This window comes from Pocillopora damicornis, chromosome 1, assembly GCF_964200805.1.
Source record: "Pocillopora damicornis chromosome 1, jaPocDami1.2, whole genome shotgun sequence".
Classification (NCBI taxonomy): domain Eukaryota; kingdom Metazoa; phylum Cnidaria; class Anthozoa; order Scleractinia; family Pocilloporidae; genus Pocillopora; species Pocillopora damicornis.
In genome coordinates this window covers 29,157,664-29,177,329 of record NC_142670.1, presented here as the reverse complement: position 1 = coordinate 29,177,329, position 19,666 = coordinate 29,157,664, and the positions used below count along the sequence as shown (strand labels likewise).

At 37.2% G+C, this 19,666-nt stretch overlaps 2 protein-coding genes and 1 pseudogene across 3 annotated transcripts in view; 2 read left to right on the top strand and 1 right to left on the bottom strand.

Annotated features, from left to right (window-relative positions):
- Positions 1-1,712: 1,712 nt before the first annotated feature.
- Positions 1,713-8,256, bottom strand: LOC113664204 (exosome complex component MTR3). Its single transcript, XM_089188873.1, has 11 exons — positions 8,070-8,256; positions 7,935-7,992; positions 7,587-7,665; positions 7,080-7,125; positions 6,573-6,638; positions 5,645-5,707; positions 5,261-5,321; positions 4,510-4,595; positions 4,160-4,204; positions 2,860-2,970; positions 1,713-2,138 (listed from the first exon to the last, which is right to left on the bottom strand). The coding sequence occupies exons 1-11, from the start codon at positions 8,154-8,156 to the stop codon at positions 2,034-2,036; spliced, it is 807 nt and encodes a 268-aa protein (XP_089044999.1). The 5' UTR covers positions 8,157-8,256; the 3' UTR covers positions 1,713-2,033.
- Positions 8,257-8,734: 478 nt separating this feature from the next.
- Positions 8,735-17,493, top strand: LOC113664193 (uncharacterized; annotated as a pseudogene). The gene is made up of 3 exons (XR_016181480.1): positions 8,735-8,795; positions 8,874-8,950; positions 12,784-17,493. The product of XR_016181480.1 is annotated as an uncharacterized LOC113664193 (transcript).
- Positions 8,743-19,666, top strand: part of LOC149053168 (uncharacterized) — a 46,157-nt gene continuing 35,233 nt past the window's right edge. Inside the window, exons 1-2 of the mRNA XM_089188824.1 lie at positions 8,743-8,795; positions 8,874-8,950. The gene's annotated coding sequence lies outside the window, so the exon portion shown is untranslated. The remainder of the gene's footprint in view (positions 8,796-8,873; positions 8,951-19,666) is intronic.

The following is a 19,666-nucleotide window of genomic DNA, read 5'->3' as shown; positions in this document are numbered from 1 at the left end:
GTAGTAAAACGATTTACAACATCAACCGAATAACTAATGGCTTTTCAGTATCTTTTTAGGTGATTCCTTGGTATGGCACTACTGATCATCCGGTACTGCGCATAAAGTTGACGTAAGCGCGAGTATTCCGAGAACGCGGTATTGTTTTTCAATAAATGGACCAGGTAAAGAGGTACGATGATCTTAGGCTAATGAACGAGCACGGTGACTTTTTTTTGTTGCATAATTTTGGTGTACAAATTGTCCCCTTTAAACTGGCAAAAAAAATTGATCCAAGGGAAAAAAAGATATGGCTAAAAGCGTCCACAAAGCCCGTTACTCGATAGCGCAAATTATGACTTTGAAAGCAACTACTCAAACGTTTTGAGTCTAAAATTGCGTGATTTTTTCACAAATTATAATCAAATTAATCCATACGCTCGAGACTTTCTACCAATCAAGTTTTTTTTTTTTTTTTTTTTTTTATATTGCTTTAACAGGGCTAAAAATTAACTCCAGTGCTCGGTGGCCAGTCGGGCCAGCTTCCTTGAATTCTTAGTGGCCCATCCCAAAATGAAATGGCCCTCGATTTCCTCTAGTTTAAAATGAAAAACTTGTACAAACGCCCCATGGCTTTTAACGGAGCGTTAACTGAAAGGAAAGAACAAGCTCGTAAAAATCACTGTTAAAACGGCTTGGAATTTCCACTTCAGAACTAAAAAATTCGCTAAAATTGGATGATCTTAGAGTCCAGGCAAAGAAACGAAGAGAAAGGTAGTCCAATTAAACTACATATTAAGTTTTATTTTCAACTTTGTACATCGCATAATTAACATTGCAACTACTCGAAATTCTGTAGCATAGTCGCACATCGGGCGTTCAAACCTCAACTTTTGGTGGCCCTGGTCAGTTTTAACTCGCCACTGGCGACCGTGCGACCGCCAATTTTTAGCCCTGCTTTGAACAACCTTGCTTCTAGCTACCTCAAATTGTACTGTGAACCGATCGATGAAATGACAAGTTCTTTCTATACGTTTCTTCAGGTTGAACGTGAAACGAGGAAGAAATAACACCTAGACTTAGCAGGAGGAGATTATAAGTTTCCGACAAAAATAAACTTGTTGTGCTGCGTCGGCGGGCAAGTTGGTAAACTTTTGCTGAATATCACATAGGAATTAATCAGTGATAAAGGTACAAAAATAGAAGGGAAAAAATTCAGCGCTTCCCCTGTGAGAAAAACGAGTTCGACTTGCGTGAGGGTATCAGGAAATTTTTTTGTTCTTAGCACCATTTTGAAGCAGAGAAATCGAGCGTCTCGCAAAATGGTATATTATAAAAAGGCCCCAATGTTGCTAAATGGAAATTTAGCTAACGACTCTGGACAGGAAACAATCTTTGTAGAATGAGAACTACTCAAAGTGAATTTGTTTGTTTGTTTTGTTTTTTGTTTTATTTTGTTTTTTTTTTTTGCTGCGTACAACAAAGAGCGAGTTTTATTTATCTCAAAACACAAATGTTTACTCATCTAAAAAATCGATGACCCTTTTTGTGAAACAGATTTAAAGAACTTTTACACTTCCAAGATTCATGGCGGAAATACCGGGCAAACATTCGGATGAAAGCGACCTCGCATCACCTGCAGAGGGAGCACTGGACTTCGACAACGACAATGTAAGAGGGGAGCTGTACCAATTTAAACTGAGATTCGTGAAATAATTATTTATGGGAGATGCGGGAAAGTAGTGTTTCATACTGTAAAATAAAGCTTTTAAGCCTTTAAGTTTTAGATCTCACTTCATGAGTTTGCTTGAGAGCTTCCAAAGTATACCCGGCGATTCACAACAGAATACCCTCCAGAGTTTCAGCGGGTGCCAGGTCTTATTGGAAGCACTGGATGTAGGCACTGTTTCATCCCCAGAGCAAACTTGAGCAGATCTCCGACAACAGAAGACATGTCTCATCTTTTCGCAAAGATCCTTGACATTACAGCTCACTGCTATTCTCTTATGATAGGATATTAAGTTTGTCATAAATACCGCAGAAAACGTTCAAATTTAGCTTTTACAATTGGAATTCACAGTTCGCTTTACAGTGTTAACAAGAGATTCTTGAAGAACTGGAAAAATTCTTGCACAACCTTCCATACCACTCTTAATGGCCTGAAGAGAAAAAAAAGGGATGGATGAAACTTACAAAATATAAAACTATATATTAAGGAACTTAGTTGAACACTGATTATACATCATTTTGTGTTCTTTAATATAGAGTTAATTTCAATATCTTACGTTATTTTTTGCCAGGGGAGGGGTGGCAGAGCCCCATCATTTATTTCAACAGGATTGCACTCAGTAAAATAACATATTGTGGGACTATTTTTTCGCAAATACGTGTTAGTAGCTATTTCTTTGAGCACTAATTGTCAAAAGTTGTACTCAGAGAGAAGATCAAATCCTGTAACAGATGGCAAAGAAGTTTGCTGTGCAAAGAAACCATTCAAAAGCCATTTAACATGTGGAAAATTTGGGAAGGGGTATGTGAATTGGCCAAGTACAGTATATGATCCACACCCCCCTCCCTTTCCCCACCCTCCCCCTCCCACCAACATTGATTTCAAAACACTCAGAAGTACCACAATTAATAATAAATAAAAATTCACAATAATTTTGCACCATGCAAAATTATTAATTTATGGCCTTCCTTGTTCTTGAGATGCAATTTATCCAATGGTGCAGGTGATCTGGTGTTGCATTTACAACTGCTGTTTAAAACTGGCAAGTGTGTACTCTGCCATGTGAGTATAGAGCCAGAAATTACGCTACTCTTGAAATTTTTCCCCTAGGTATAAAAGTCAAAGATCTGATGCAACACATAACTAATTACCTTGATAGAATGATCCTGTGTCAATTCACCATCTTGTGACAAACCAGATATGACATTCATAGTAGGAAGAAATGCTATGGTGACCCTTCCATCAATATCTGAAGATGAAGTCTAACACCCAAGACCCAAAATTCATTAAGTGGAGATGGAATAAAACTTGTATTATCTAACATTTATTTTCAAGTCAAAATAATACTCTTGCCATGAAATTTCAAAGGACAAAGAGAAGTCAAAAAGTGCAAAGCATCATGTGTTTGAAACTTGTACAGTGGCCTAAAGGTAGGTTATTGAAAAGAGGTTTGAAAGCTAAGCAGTGTTGAATTAATCTAGAAAATTTGGCTTTATCAATTGAGTTGATAATGTAGATTGGCCGCTGTAAAGAGCTTCAAAGCTGGCATTTCAAGCATCAGCCCTTCGTTACAGCCACATCAAACTAACCTGTTCCAGTGCTGACTCTGTGTGAAATAGTTAACAGCACAATAGAAATGACAGAGTGAAAAACAAGAAAAGTTAGGGCCTGGGTCACGTAAATAGTTCTTAGGGAGTTCATTCCGCAATCTGTCCCAGACCTCCCTCGTCTTTTCACCCCTCTACAACTATAGTGCTGTTTACTAATAAAAATAATTGTGCTTTGTTTCATTTACCAAGCATCTACAACAGACTGGAATCAAATAGAAAAGAATATGACCTGAAATAAGTATTAGTATAGGAAATCGTATGAACGCGAGTGCATTTCGTGATTTATGGGCACGAGTGATGTTTTGAAAGTTCTCAAAATTGCACGAGCCGTAGGCGAGTGCAATTTGAGAACTTTCAAAACATCACGAGTGACCATAAATCACGAAATGCACGAGCAGGTTCATACGATTTTTTATTTATTAAATTCTCGACAAAATTACTCCAACATTTTATCGAGTTGTTCGTGCTCGTATTCTTCCATTTTTGGGTTTACTTTTCGTCGAGTCGCCCATGTTTGCCAGACATTTAACCAGGTCTGTGTAGCTTTCAACGTGTTTTTGTTTTTCGCATTTTCTTTAAGTTGCTCAACGATGTTTTGGTTTGACAAAGCAAACCGGCTGTCAGCCATTTTTGTTTATAATTTGGTGTTCAAATTTGGCGCTTCCCCGGTGTTTCCATGGCAACTTCTCCGTATTGCACTCTATAACCTCTATTGCACTCTATAACCTATTTATGCATTCATCATTGACCAATCAGAAACGCGATATTTTGTTGAGTATATAATAATACCTATTATAAGTAATCCACTAAACCTTTATTTTTGTTCACTAAATATCTTTACCTCTTGAAATGTGGGATCCACCAGTGATGTGTCACCTTTCTGCACCTGTGGAAGTCATAAACGATCAGTGAACCCTTTTACTTCCAAGAAAATTTCATAATTTTTATTTTTTTAAATTTTTTGATAATAATTCTACATATGATTTCATGCTGCAAACTTAAGATAAAAAAAAGGTACATCAACAGTATAATAGAGTTGTATGCTCAACCACCTCAGGCTAAAAAGAAATTGTTGACAAGCATGCAAGGCCATACAATTAATGTGAGTCATACCATACCAAATCCATAAACTAAAATATCAAAATTGAAATGATCTTGCACCAAAATTTCTAAGCAGAGTTGTTTCCTTACCAAAGAACAGGAGGAAACAAGGTCATACATTTCTATTCCAGCCTCTCCAAGGGCCAGTGATGCACAAATAATGCCAGCAGAAAGAGCTGTGTGTACATGAAATAACATGATTGGTTACAAATTAAATAAATATACAAAAGTCAACTTTAATTACTCAAGTTCTATTGTATGAGATCATACATGTGGATTTTTCAAAATGCTGGAGACTTTCAACCGAGATAATTTACACAACTGCTACATATTGATGAAAATTTTACCACAGTTCTTTTCTGATGAAAGATGACAGTTTCAGATTGCAAATAAACTCATATGGAATGTACGAAACAAACAATAAGTGTACAATTAACAGTGTACCACATCAAGCAGCATGAGAAAGTAGTAAAAAACTATGAGTGAGCAATCAGAAATTATCAGGTTGGATTTAAAAGGATGGTTTAATGAAAAAAGCATCAATTTTTATAAACTCAAGCTGAGCTAACCACATATAATATACATGTATTGTGGTTTGAAAGACTAGTTTACGAAAAAATGACCACTAAATGTCTTAATTTAATTTTTGCTTTGTTTGTTCACAATACAGCCAGAGCTACAAAGAGAATGTTCCCTATCCAAAAGTAAGTACCACATTGTGCATATAACAATAATTTGAAATCATTTTGACCATTCCAGCTCATTTTAGCATTTACACTACCAACAACAGATTCCTACACTTTTGCATAACAAAACACAGTTGTCATGCCCACTGACTAACCATTTCCATCATTTTCTAAGACAGTAATATAGATGTCAACTTGAGCTTTGGGGAACTTCTCCTATGAATTACAAAAAGAAGAACATGCCAGCATTATTTGCCAATTCAAAACTAATTTTAAAAAAAACGAAAAACTGAGGTTGAGTTAGCAAAAATTTGATCAGTTTTTATCCTTGAAACTAAGTTCAAGTATGTCATGTTGTCATAGAGTTTTCAGAGCCCATGATTAGGTTTATTTGTTTCTTGAGGCTGGCCAAATATCATTTTAATTTCATGTGAAGTAAAATAAAAACAAAGGAAAAAAATTACCATAAACAGTTTACATTATCAACTGTGTTTATAACTGCTGAGTCATCAGAATACAAAAAATTCTTGAAAACATACCAAGCAAACTGCTGGCTGGAGAGCTTGGACAATAAATGAAGATAGCTCCTTTTCTTCTGAATCCTGAAAAACAGAAATGAAAAAAAAAGAGTCCTATACAGCTATTTTCAGTCATTAGTTTATAATGAAAGTAATTGAATGCTAGAGAGTTTGTGGATTGAAGGATTTTGACATTTGGCAAAGAAAAATAAGAAAAGAAAAAAAGATCACTTTCAGACAACCAAAAGAGAGGGGAGTCAACTATTTTCATAACAGAAAACAACAGAGCATTAATGGTGTTGAACCTCTAAATAAAGAAGTAAAAATGTTGTACATGTGGCTTGAACAATGATTAACTGCTGAACACAAGCTTCCAATTTTGTGCCTTTCTCAGAAAATTTACAGAAAATACTGGTAGTAATGCTAACTAAAGATATCTTTCTTTCTACCAGCCATGATGGCAAAAATTGTTCAAACTTGGGAGTGCTGCTCTCACTAAATGTACTTCATGGAGCTGTTTGAAGGTCAATTAGCATTAACTCAAGGTTAAATTTCAAACCAAGTTTCTTTATTCCTATGTTCAAAAGCCTCTTTGGGACAATTTTCTCTATTCTTTGTAGAGAATTCAATAATCATATTCTAGACAAACGAATTATATTGAATTTTCTTTTAAAGCTTTGGGATCTGAAGTCAGATTTCACACTAATTCTGGATTATCCTAATTCAACTTTGAACAACCTGGTCCTAGAATATAAAAGGTTGCCAGTAAACTTTCAGGAAATCTGGACAAAAAAGCTAAGGGTCCTCTTCATTAATTACCCTGCTTCCCAGAAAAGGAAGTTAACAAAGCTCCCAATTGTATCTTAAAAGAAAAAAACTATAGCTACTGCTTCATCAAATTATTTAGTTCCCAAAGTAATCTTCCCTCACAACAGCTAGTGATAATCACCTGCATGTGTTGTCGCCTTTGCCAGCATGAGAATGGTGCAAACTTGAACTCGCAAGTCAACTTTCCCTGTAAAATAAGACTTCTAGGTTATTTCTAAGACATTAAAAAGACAGAATAAGCAGAACATCCTACAGTGCGCTACATATATTTCATTGATATAATAAATTTAGTATATTTGGTGGACATATTGCAGACGTTATCATTAATTTCCTTTCAAAAGTTCTTCAATCCAGATTTAATTTTATTATCTTGAATCATGAATAAATTTTAATTTTTGTTCCTAAAATTTCTGTTTAGGAAACTCAAAGTCAACAACTGATCACATTTAACAAAATACATCAAAAACCAAACTATCACAATATCTATCATGATGATAATTAAACATCTTCTAAACTGCTCATTATTCAAAAGAACTTTTATGAAGCATTCTGCATACTAGCTGTACTGTTAAATGTACATTATCATATAGTGACATATTAAATTATATTATATACATTTTACTATTACCCTTTCACTAAACTCTTGCTGTCTCTGTGATTCTCTTGGCCCATATCTAACACTGAGTCAAGAGACAAAAATGATTTTTTTTGTTCTTATTCTAAGCTGAAATGATTAAAAAAAAAGAAGTATTGAACATGAAAGTTCTCACTTGACATTTCTTTCTTTGTGTCCAGTACAAATAATCAATAAACATGTTTCTATAAATCATACATTGTTAATAACGTCAGCAATGAACAGTGCATCAAAGAGGCAATTTGTAACATTGTATCTTTTTGAACACATCAACCTGACTGTCACAAACCTTGACAATGATTTTCAATTTTTGATTTTAATTGGAAACACAAAGACAAAAAGGAAACAATTATCCTTTATTCAAAGGATCTAAATTTTTCAAAAGGACAATATCCCAGAGGAGGGATGTCTACCCTTTACCTTTGGTCTTTGAAACGTTGTGGAGATGGATCGATTAATTTATAAAAGTACATGTTCATGTACATAATCGTATAAGGATACACAGCACATGTGACTTTGGTGTTCTGCATTTCAATGTATGCTGAGCCTCTGGCTTGACTGACTACCCCTGAACGCAAAACTGTAACCATAATAATAATTATTGTAATAGTAATTATAATAATTGTACCAGTTTTAATCATAGTTATAAAGTACTTCTTCGTATAATTTTGTTTCATAAGAATTATTTTAGTATAATTATTATACATATTACGATACACTCGCTTTTTTGTTTTTTGTTTTTAATTTTTCAGAACTTAATGCTTTGTTTTGATGGGTGCGTTTATAAAACTTTATATTTCATCGTTTCCCTTAAATTACTTCAGTTTATCTGTTGCGGAGTCAACTTACACATCGGTCGAAGTTCGTCTGTTTTCCGGCCATCTCTTCGTAAACCGTCACCAGTTATCTGAAGTGAGAGACAAAGTCATGAACGAAGGAACACAATGAAAGCTGAAAAAGAAGAGGATACTATTCCTTTCGTACCAGAGGTTTATCGAATGCCTTTCTTCCTGTGAAAATAACGGGCTGGGTGACTTCGGGCCCTGCGATTCTCCTGTTATCGACCGGCATCGCGCTTCACAACAGATTCAGAAACTCAATTATCGTCAGGCGTTCCGAGCCTGACGTGGAAGCCTGGATTCGAAAAGATGGTTAGGGTAGGGAGGGAGAAAAACTTATCTTCTGTTTTCTTCCTCATTGATCCCGTTGCTAGGTTGCTAGGGAAACCAAAGTAAAATAACCAAGAGTAGAAAAGGATCAATTGATTCGGGAATGATTTCATCTGCTTTCAGATCACTTATAGTGAACAACTTATCCTCAATTCATCGAAAAAGATTGCTTCTGCACAAAGTCGCTATCACTTAAGGACCCCTTGAGAAGTCGCTCTTGTCCCGACGGAGATTTCGAGTTCATAGGAAACTTTTATTCGTTACATAATATTAACTGAACAACGCTTTAAAACAATCTAGAGTCTTTTTTAAGCCAATAAAATTTAGAAGGTCACGAAAACACAGAGAACGACCACATCCGAGCCTTTCTGAGCTTTGTCTGAGCGTGCCACTAATCCCCTGGGGAGGAGGTTCCGTGAGAGGGCAGTAGGAGACTGGAGAAGAGAGAAGGTGAAACTGGTGGAATTTTAGGTATTTCCGCCTTCAATTTTCAGTTGGGCCTTCGGCATAAAAGCTATGCTTTAAGTAGCGTTTTAGTGTGGTAAGTGTATTCAGTTATGTTAGATTTGGGCATGAAAAGGGATAGAAAATCAATGTTAAATCATCGATTGCTTCTTAGATTTCGATTCCCAAGACTTCACGAGGTTTGCAAGCATCGATGGTGGCTTCTACGTCAGAAAATTTGAGAATTCGAAGGTAAAGGAAGTTTCCTTTTATTCTAAACTTTCGTTAGAATTTCCTGAAGAGCTGAGAATGTATCGCTGTGGTGATTTAAGCGTAGTTCAGGACTGTTTTAAAACTGTTTAAGTCGCGGCGTCGACCTGAATATGTTGCGATCGAAAAGAGTTTCATTTCAGAATACAAATTAGCAATTGAATAACTCGAAATCCTGATTTCTTTATTGATCGCATAAATATCCTGTTTTTCTAATTATTTCTCTGTTATGAATTTTGCGATCTGAGATGATATCATTCAAAAAAGTTAAATCAGGAAAAAGTTCGGATGAAACATATTTCTTCAAGGTCACGGAAAAGTCGTGGAATTTCACCTTGAGTCTGGAGAAATTCACATGTTTGAATGAAGTCTGCATGGAACAATGAAAATCCAAGTAAAAAGAAGTTTATCGTCTTTTCTTGGCCCTCGCTTTTCCTTTTTGTGATGTCGATGTTACTCGTGCACATTGTTAAAAACAGTTGACAGCGTATCCTTTCCCTTTGAGTTCAAGTAGTGGCTTAATTGAGAATGAAATCATATATTTTCCCTCCTATTTTCATTGTTATCTAATATTTTAAATTCTTTGGTACATTGCACGGACATGAAAGGTGTTGGATTGGTAGAATATTGTTAATGAAATTGAGCAAGAAGCTGATGTCTGGTTTCCAAGGAAATCAATAATTTTTCCATGTTACGTCTAGGAACTATCAATTCATGTACAGGTGTACCTTGTGTGTGACTTGCTAAAGGCACACATTTATGGTTGGATAGGGTGGCTATGAGAGAAGGGGAGGAAGGCCAATATGTGCCCTCAGGAGCAAAGAACTATTGAAATTGAAATTTGGATTTTTGACCACTATTTTATTCATAAAATTCAAGAACCCAATAAAGGAAATTGTACTGCTGAATTCCAGATTGACAATTTTCACTTTGGGAGGGCAATGTTTCTCAGGGTAACCAATTGTTTTGTGAATATTTCAATGTTTTAAAGGAACATGCTACTAGGCTTCTTCTTATTCAAACCTCTTGAATTACATTATCAATAATGCTAACTACATTTAAGGAACTTAACCATTTAACTCCTATGATCTAGTGATCGAGGCATAATTTCTCCACACAATATCAATACAATATAATATCAAGCAGAAGAGTGATGAGAATAAAGAAAAATATCAATTTGGGAATTATTGGTGGATTCAATATCAAATTTTCTGAACCAACAGCATAAGAATTGTGTGGCAGACCTTACAAACAGAAAGTAAAGAGAAAGCTCCATAAATTTTGCAAGATAGGGATTTGCGATGCATTGTGTATTACATGTACATTCAAATGTAAATTGACTTATAAATTGACATGTACATTGACCTTTATTTAAGTTGCTCTAAACAATCATATCTACTTTGTACGACAACCATCTTCATTGATAACCATTTTCATCAATCTGACAACCTTGACAATAGTAAGCACACAGATATACAGAGGATCTTTTGTGGCCAAAGGTGATACAAATTTTATTTTCAAGTGAGAGATTATTATCAACACAAGAAAAAAATATTCTTATCCACTAGAAAACATGTGTTGTTAACATTGTTAACATTATGATGTAACTATTATGGACTTGTTTGAATAAAAGATGATTTTAAAATGCATCTAAAGAGCAGTGATCACAGATTGTATGCAACTCATAAAATCTAACCATGACTTCAAATTAATATTCAAAGGTATTTCATTTTAATTAGAGTTTCTTCATCTGAAGCGAAAGTTGAAATTAACCTCAGTTATGTTAAGTAAAACTACCATTATATATAATTTTTTTTCATTAAGCATCTCATGAACTTGCTGACCAGGGCTGAGTTGTTCAAAGCTGGGCCAAGATAAGCTGAGCCAAGATAACCTGGGGTTAGTGTGAAATTTGATTTTAGATCTGAAAGCTTGAAGAGTCAATTCAGTTTATTTCTTTTTTACTACAATTCGATAATTGAATGCTCAAAAAACAATGGGTAAAATTATTCCAAAACAGCTTTTGAACAGAAAAATATAGAAACCTGGATTAAAATTTAACCTAGGGTTAGCACTAATCAGCCTTTGAACAACTGGGCCCAAAGGATCACAGAATAGACAATTAATTTCTCTAAATCTGCTACACTACTTTTCTTTCTTTGCTAATCAGGCAGAATATTTGATTGGTTTCTCTTTTCATTTAAACAAAATTGGGGTGACTATTTGTTATCATTCCTGCTCAAAAAGAGAATTTGTGTAAACTTCAGCCCTGCCTGGGAAGCTGATTCTTGGGTTCTAAAAAGGTTGAAACAGCATTTCTGAGTTTTCTATCTTAAAAATATCTTGAAGGGCATTCCCTTGACCCCCCCAAGGTAGCTTGTGCCTTCAGGACTTGTGAGACACCTTGCCACAACAAAAAATATGTCACTTCCAGTGCTTTCAGGGATATGTCCACAACTTTACAGAAATGTTGAAAACCCTGAAAAGTTGTCTTTATGTAAATAATTTTTTGAAGTACAAAAACACTGCCAATAATTACAAGTTAGTGAACTGAGGTAGAGTAAGAAAATTGGGATCAGTTGATACCAGCTGCAGAGTGTGATGTTTAGCTCTGAAATGTCACAGAATACTTGATTTGATAAGCTACAGTATTCAGATGACATCTCTCTAAGTTCCTCAATCCAGCATGTACATGTACATGTACATGTACACTATAGGTCAGGCAGAAGTTAAATTATGAGAAAAAAATGACTGGTACATAGAGTTGTTTCACTTATCTGGATTGTGTAACATGTTGTTTGAATGCTTGTTTTTAACTCTTGAAAAAGAAGAAGAAGAAGGGCCAAGGCCTGCTATTTTGTTGGAAATTCCAAACTGAAATTCACTCTAATTAAACCTATCAAAATTGCTGCCAACAGGTACACAACACCACACGTGTATCAGAACATCCTTACAGAAATCGTGCATGCAGCTCTCATTGAACATATCAAAGTGCCAAAGACAGAAACTATCAAAATTTCAAACATTTTTGTGTGGATGTATACTTAAATGACCACTCCCTAAATAGGGCTTTTCAGGGCTAAAATGAACAAATTGGACTGAAATACTGAAACACAGAAGTGGCATATGTGTCAAATACACTGTATGTAATATGTACGATTGCTTCAGATTCCACCGGTTGCTTTATTTGAGTACCAATCATATCACTTTTTTTTTTTCAAAATTTTGAGGGATTAAGCTGAGATTTAGCTCTTGTCTGCTGGAATATGGTGTCCATCAGAAAAAATATTTCCTGGAACTTTAATGCTATATTAAGGTAACTATATAGTAGCAAAGTGTGAAAATTTCTCCTTCCTGCTTAGCCACATTGAAAAAGAAAAATCCATAAAGCTGCTATTTTATTTCTTTGAGGACCTTCCCTGGGATCTTTCAACTCAAATAAAAAAAAGTATTCTGCTTTGTGAGACTGAACCCTTAAAGAAGGTTTGGTGGTTTTAAAAAGGAAATGAAGTTTTGTTGACTGAAGGTAGAATGTGATGAACTTTCACATCAAAGGCATTTCTAATACATCTTGGAGCCCAATGTCCATTGTTTATCACTGGTCGATTTTCATGTTAAGATAGATGTAGAAACCTTATGATCCTTTACAATAGAGAGCTTTGATGCGAGTGGAATTGGACATAATTGAAAGGGCTTTAAATTAATTGTAGATTTCCCCATGATACACCTTGCCTTGCTGCCTACTAAATCCAGATTTTCTTCTTGCGTAACATACCTACATGAGAATGTATCAGGTTCTTTTCTTTCCTTTTTAGGTAGAATTGGAGGACTGTACCTTTCAATTTTGAGTTAAAATGGCGGCTTCTGCACCCTCACCCCTGGTGAGCTCCACAGAGAAGACAAATGGAGCCAAGCTCAGCAGACTTCTCATCGATGGTGGAACCACAGTTTTAAAAATGGTTTTTGACAGGCATCATTCTCCCGCAAACCTGGCTGTGGATCTCACAGCCAACTATCCAAAACTGTGCAATCTACTGAAGAGAAGGGTTTTACATAAGCCTCAGTGGGACAAACTGTTTCCACCCGGCGGGAGCACAGCAGATTCAAACAATTTTGACATAACTCTTCTTTTTCTTCTGCTGACTGAGATTTGTGGGCTTTCCCCTCCCCCTTCAGGGTGGCACAAAAAACCACCCTTGAGTGACACTACCTTAGAGGCTAACCTTGCTCGCATAAAGTTCTTTCGAAATGAGTTATATGGTCACGTGTCCACCACTGGCATCGACTCATCAACATTCTCCCATCTTTGGAGAGAAATAAGTGACGTTCTTGTTGCTCTTGGGCTAAATCAAGCAGACGTAGATAGACTAAAGGTTGAGTACTGTGGAGAGGAAGATTATCTTCAAATGTTGTGTGAGTGGGCTGATAGTGAGAAGGATCTTAAGTCACAACTAAAAGAAATAAACCAAACTATGGATATGGTACTTCAAAACCAAACACAGGATTCTGAGACGCTACAGCAAATGAAGTCAGAGCTGCATGGAGTATGTCACACTCAAACCAAAATGCAAGAAGAGGTATTAGAAGTGAAAAAAAGTATTGAAGACTTAAACCAAAGAGGGCAGGCTAACAGAACAGAAGAGATTCTGAACGTCCTTGCAAAGTCCGAGTTTAAAGGGGACATCAAGTTTCATGTGTCAAGATTCCAGGAAGGAACTCGCGAGTGGATCTTTAAAAAAATCGAGGGTTGGCTTGATGACAGAAGTTCCCCAAATCGTGTGATGGTCATTAATGGAAATGCAGGGATGGGAAAGTCGGTTATCTCAGCGGTCACTTGCAAGAGAATGCAAGAAGCTGGTCGACTGTCAGGGAGCCACTTCTGTCAACACAACAACTCGCGCTATCGAAATCCGCAACTGATACTTCAATCCTTGGCTTGTAATTTGGCGCAAACCCTACCAGAGTATAAGGAAGCTCTCGTGAAAATACTATCACGGAATCAGGGTGTGCCACTTAACAGCATGGGTGTCGAAGAGCTCTTTGCTTTGCTTTTGAAGGAACCTCTTAATGCTGTGAAAGATCCAGGAAGAAACATCTTAATGGTGATAGATGGCTTGGACGAAAGTGAATATTAAGGACGCAACGAGCTTCTCGATGTTATTGGCAAGCATTTTTTTAAGCTTCCAAAATGGATTCGATTTCTCGTGACAGCCCGACCAGAAATAAACATTACGGAGAGCCTTAAGCATCTGCAGCCCATCCACCTTAACCAAAAGCAGGAAGAGAACTTAAGCGACATTAAGCGTTTCTTTGAACTACATCTGGGGGAGCAACTTGAGCAACAACGTAAGAATGTGCTCTTGGAAAAACTGGTTCAAAGGACTGAAGGTATTTTCTTATTTGCGTATTTTCTTACTGCTGCACTCGAAGAAAGCACCTCGCCAGTTACTCTCGAGGAGGTGGAGAGCAAATTGCCATTGGGTATTTCATCCGTTTATCTTGATCATTTTAAACGGTTAGAAAAGGGACTTTGCAAAGAGTTTAAGATTAAAGAAGACCAAGTGTTACATTTCCTATGCGCCCTAACTGCCTCCAGGGAGCCCCTGCCATTGGCCTTTGCCTCCAGAATACTACAACCTTCTGGGAACTGTTCCACTGTCAGGCGAAAGGTAAATAAAATAATCGCCTGTATCTCTTCTCTTTTGCCAATCTGCCACGATCGAGTTCACTTCATCCATAAGTCAGTGAAAGATTGGTTAACAAATACGTCGTCGTATGGTCAGCATGAATTCATCGTGGACGAGAAAGAGGGGCATAAGATCCTCTTCGACCTTTGCACTGCTGAGCTTGACAAAATTAAAGACAAGAAGCTTCTTGATTCCCAGTTCAACGACGCTGAACAGTACGCATTGCAACATGGTGTCCACCATATGACGGAGCTGGATGGACTGGGTGATCATTCAACAACCTACAACGTAGATCACCTGGTAAAATCCTATGTCGTAGATTTAGAACTCATTTTTTGTAGACTTTGTGTGAACAGCGTGGTTCCTTCAGATGATCTCCAAAGTGTTCAAAGGAACGTCAACGTTGCTTCACTGCAAGAGGGAACTTATTCTCTGTTACGCCATCTGTCAAAAACCCTTCGAAAACATTCCTATCTGTTGAAGGACCACCCACAAGCTTTGTTTCAAAGTCTGGTCAACGAAGGCTCCCCCGAGCTATCCCTTAGAGCAGCAACAATCCTTGAAAACAAGCTTCCTCATGCCTCTTACATGAAATGCTTAGACAAAGACGAAGAACAAGGAGTAGTGAAAGGTCGATTTTACTGTTCAGATACCGTAGCATGCTTCGATGTTTCACCTGGAATGGATTATATGGTGTGCGAATGCCGAGACGGAACAATTCATCTCTGGTCTCTTCAGACAGGGAATGAAGAATGGAAGCGACCTTCCCTAATTGCGAAAAGATTTCAGAGCTCATCGCGTTGGGGAAGTCTATTACAGGATGGAGGAGCATATCGTGGGGTGGCATATGGTTTGTCTTTTTATCGCTCAGTAGTTTTTGATGCAAGTGGGAAATATGTCCTACCGGGATGCCTGCGAAATGTTTATACTCTCGATGGAGAATCATATGAGCGTTTTCCAAAAAGCGATTGCAATTTTTCAAATTGTGCGTTTTCTGGAGACAGAAGAACAATTTTAACTGACTGTGGTGATGATCCAAAGAAACTCTCCTTGTGGAGCATGGAAGATGGCATGAGGCTATGGTGCAAATCTTTGCAAGAAAACATTGCATCGTTTTCTATTTCCCAAGATGGATCACTCGTCGCAGTTGCAGATAATCCTGGGTCTGTGTTTATTCTTGATTTGGAAACAAGGCAAGAACGATGTTTGTGGAGGATCAATTATTCCCCTTGTGGATTGATCCACCTCGCCTTCAATGTTAAGTACACCTTTGCCTGTGGTTATCTCGGTTTCATGTCCGAGCAGTTTGGATGCAATAACTACAGCTGGGTGTGGAATTATGGGAATGAGTACCAAACATGTTCATTCCAAAAGGAAGATCTATTCTCTTCCTCAGCAGGCGTCTCACCGCCGTTGTTTCAGAAAGGCAATTTTTTTTTATGGCCCATTGATTCAAGCACTTTGGACTTAGATGATTTTTACCAGCAAAATAGAGGGAATTGTCTGGTGCAGAGTGTAAGCCGTGTTTTTCCAGATTTAAGAGCAGGGTTTTACACGAGGTTATCAGACAATTCAATACTGGCCAGTAGCCCATCTTTCAACTACGTTGCGTTGGTAGACGTGAGTCATCGAGATTGTTCTTCTGAAAGCTCAGCAATCAGTGAGGTGATACTTTCACCTGAGGGAGATACTCTGTATTCCATTTGTTCGGATAACAGTTCTTATGAAGTGACCGTTTTAGGATTGTCGAATCAAGAAATTTTAACGCCGAAGAAGTCTTTCGAATTTCCGTCTCCATTTCTTCTCCCTGTGAAGAAAGGCGTTGTACTTAGTATGGGGAATGGATTGCCAGAGCTGTGGAATTTTAAATTGACCAGACTTATTCGACCTCTTCCCAAATTGAGTGGCTATGAAAGACTTTCTCTTATAACAAATGAACTCATAGCCTGTCAAAGGCAAAGCCGTTATTTAACGGAAAAGAAGCTTACAAGTGAAAATCTGTTACCTGAAGGAACAGATCTGCCGGAAGCGGTTTCATATTCACCAGACCCATATGATGTTTCACTGATGGAACAGAGCTGTCATCTTTTAAGCCCCATCGCCTTTAAGATGCTTGAAGTAGACATCTTTAACGTTGCCAGTGAGGAGTTAATCTATTCTGGGAAAACAAAGGTTTTTTACGACGCCAGAATTGAATTTGTTCACTGCAATGTTCGGGGTGAATTTCTCGTCTGTTGTTGCGAGGAAACAGTCGATGGCCTTCTTGCCATAGAAGAGTTGACATTATGGTTGAGAAAGAAAAACTCCCAAAAAAATTTGTGGGAAAGGAAGAGTAAAAAGTATCATGGAGAATCTTTTTCGCCCCGGCTAATTTTATCGCCCAAAGAAGAGTTTGTTGTGACTTGGAATTCCCTCGATGCAAGTTATGGTTTACATATCCTTGATGCTAGATGCGGTGAAACGAGGCACAATCTGCTTAAAAACTACGATGAAATTGTTGACTGCAAATTTGCTTGTGACGGTGAGTCTTTGCTTTGCTGCACTAGCGACAACTTCCTTCGATTGTTTCAAATAAGAACCGGTGACCTGCTCTGCATACTCGACATAGAGGAAAGACCGTTCAGTTTGGGGGCCTGCGCACGTGAAGATCTTGTAGCCGTTGGTTTGTCGTCGGGTAGATTGAAATTTATCCATGTGGAGCTACCAAGAAGAAAAGAATCAGACCTAAAGGTATAAAAGTAACGGATCTATGGGCGTTTGCTTTAAGTCTGTTAATATTCACTTAAGGTAATAATGATGATACAAATCATAATTAAACAAGACAGTCGATTTTCTAAGCCCTTAAAGTACTTATTCACACTGTTTTATTCAATAATTTTCTTAGCTGAGTTTAATCAATGTATTTATCTTTTTTATTGTAATTATTTTAGAGTCTACTGACGGTTTGCATTGCTTGTTCATTTCTAAATACACATTAGGAAGAGAAAGGATGAGTTAAGGCCGGGTTTTTGTTAACTTATGTTTTTCAGAAAACTAGGCTGAAATTCAAACGTCCTTCAATTAATAAAATTTTGTGGCCATCGAGATGTATTTCGGAACTCTGCACCAATTCACTTTGAAGTTAACATGTCTGTTTATCACTTTCAGGCGCACTGACCAAAACCAAATGGAAGTGAATGGAAGAATCTTAAAGCATTTTTGCTGCTCTCGAGAATCGTCTCGTAACATTGAAACAACTCTCAAAAAGGAATCCACAAAACGATATTGACTTTACGTCGATCAGTACAATGACATGTGGACTTCTCCTCCGACACCCTCTTCACCTCAAGATTCCAACATTCGAGACTTGATAAATATGCTCGGTTTGCATCTGTTTTTCTTTTTGTTGTGAGGATTTTAGTTTTGTCTGAACTCAAGAAATTCGACAACTTTTTCTTTATAAACACAAACCTTCGCCTTCGGCTGCTATTGATGTCAATTCCACAGTTTGAGCTGAAGAAGTCAAACATCTCAAGCGACGCAGAAGCGAAAATACAGCAGCGGGGCTTCATTTTGTTTAAATGTTGTCGTGTCAGGCTAAAAGCTTGAAGTAAATTAAATGCGTGAATTAGCAAATGTGACTTGTTTTCTTTGTCTTGCAATAGTGTGGTCTGGGCATTGCCTTATGGAACACCGGCAGACGGGAGAAAAAAGTATCCCAGGCACTATAATGGAACCTTTGCTTCTTGCATGGCTTAAAAATAAGGAGACTTACAGATTTTCTTGCAATCCTTTTACTTTCCTTGACGCACTATGGTTACAGTTATGACTGGTGGTCGGTGTGGACTGAAGTCTTCAACGCTTTGCAATCTTTACTGGACATCAAATCATCTGTTCATGCTTCTCTCCACCCCAGTCTCCCCCCGACCCTCCCCCCCCCCCCCCCCTACACCAGCTAAAGATAAAAAACATACTAAAAAAAAGAAAACACACGTCAGACGTCTTGCGGTTAACCGAGGCAGACTGATCCTTTGTTTTTCTCTGGTGTGCATCGGCGAAAAAATGAGCTAAAGTCAGTCATTCATGTAATTTGCTGCTATGTACATTTTTACGATACAAAAGAAGAGCACGGCATATCTTGTTTTCAATATTTTAAACTGATCCTACAAGACAAACTGAAAAAAATCTATCAGCGAGCAAAGGTAATATCAGAATTCCTATCAAAATTTTTTCTAGGCGCAAATACTCCTGCTTTCAATGCGTGAATGCGCGGTTTCGTTTGTTAGATAATCGATCGCTTAGCACTGACGAAACATCCCTCAATCAATCTGCTCATCAATGACTGCGAGATTATTTGAGAATGTTGAGGAAAAAAGTTTAGGGTCTGTCTGAAGCTTTTAACCCTTTCACTCTCAAGATCTAATAAGTAATTCTCCTTACTATCTGTCATACAATTCTTAGAATGTTAGTTTAGAGAATTTGGTCTTGGATCAACTCATAATCCCATAATTGATATTCTTCTCTATTCTTACCACCTACCTGTTTGATATTGTATTGATATTGTAAGGAGAAATTCTGTCTTGGTCACTTGTGGCAGTGAAAGGGTTAATAATAACAATACATACATCGTAAGCAAGAGGTCGTTCAGGAGAATAGAAGCTCCAAGGAAAGCAATCATAGATCAATCATGCGATCTTTCTCGAAACTATTCTCGCTCATTAACTTCTATGCCAATTTCCAAACACAATTTTGAAATTCCTGTGGACAATTTTGTTGTGAAGAATGAGCATACCTTACTTTTAATGAATAGGCCACTCTGATATTGAATAGAGAGCACAAATTTTAAAGCTATTTTCTAGTATTTCTGAAATATTGATGCGTCTGGTTGCAGTAAATACTACTGTTAATTCAGTTGCTAACCTGACCTACAAATCAGGTGCAATTGTATCTTCTAGCAAAATAGACTATATTGATGCTCCTATCATGAAAATGTATATGACAGTAATATCATCAAAATTGGACTTTGTAGTTT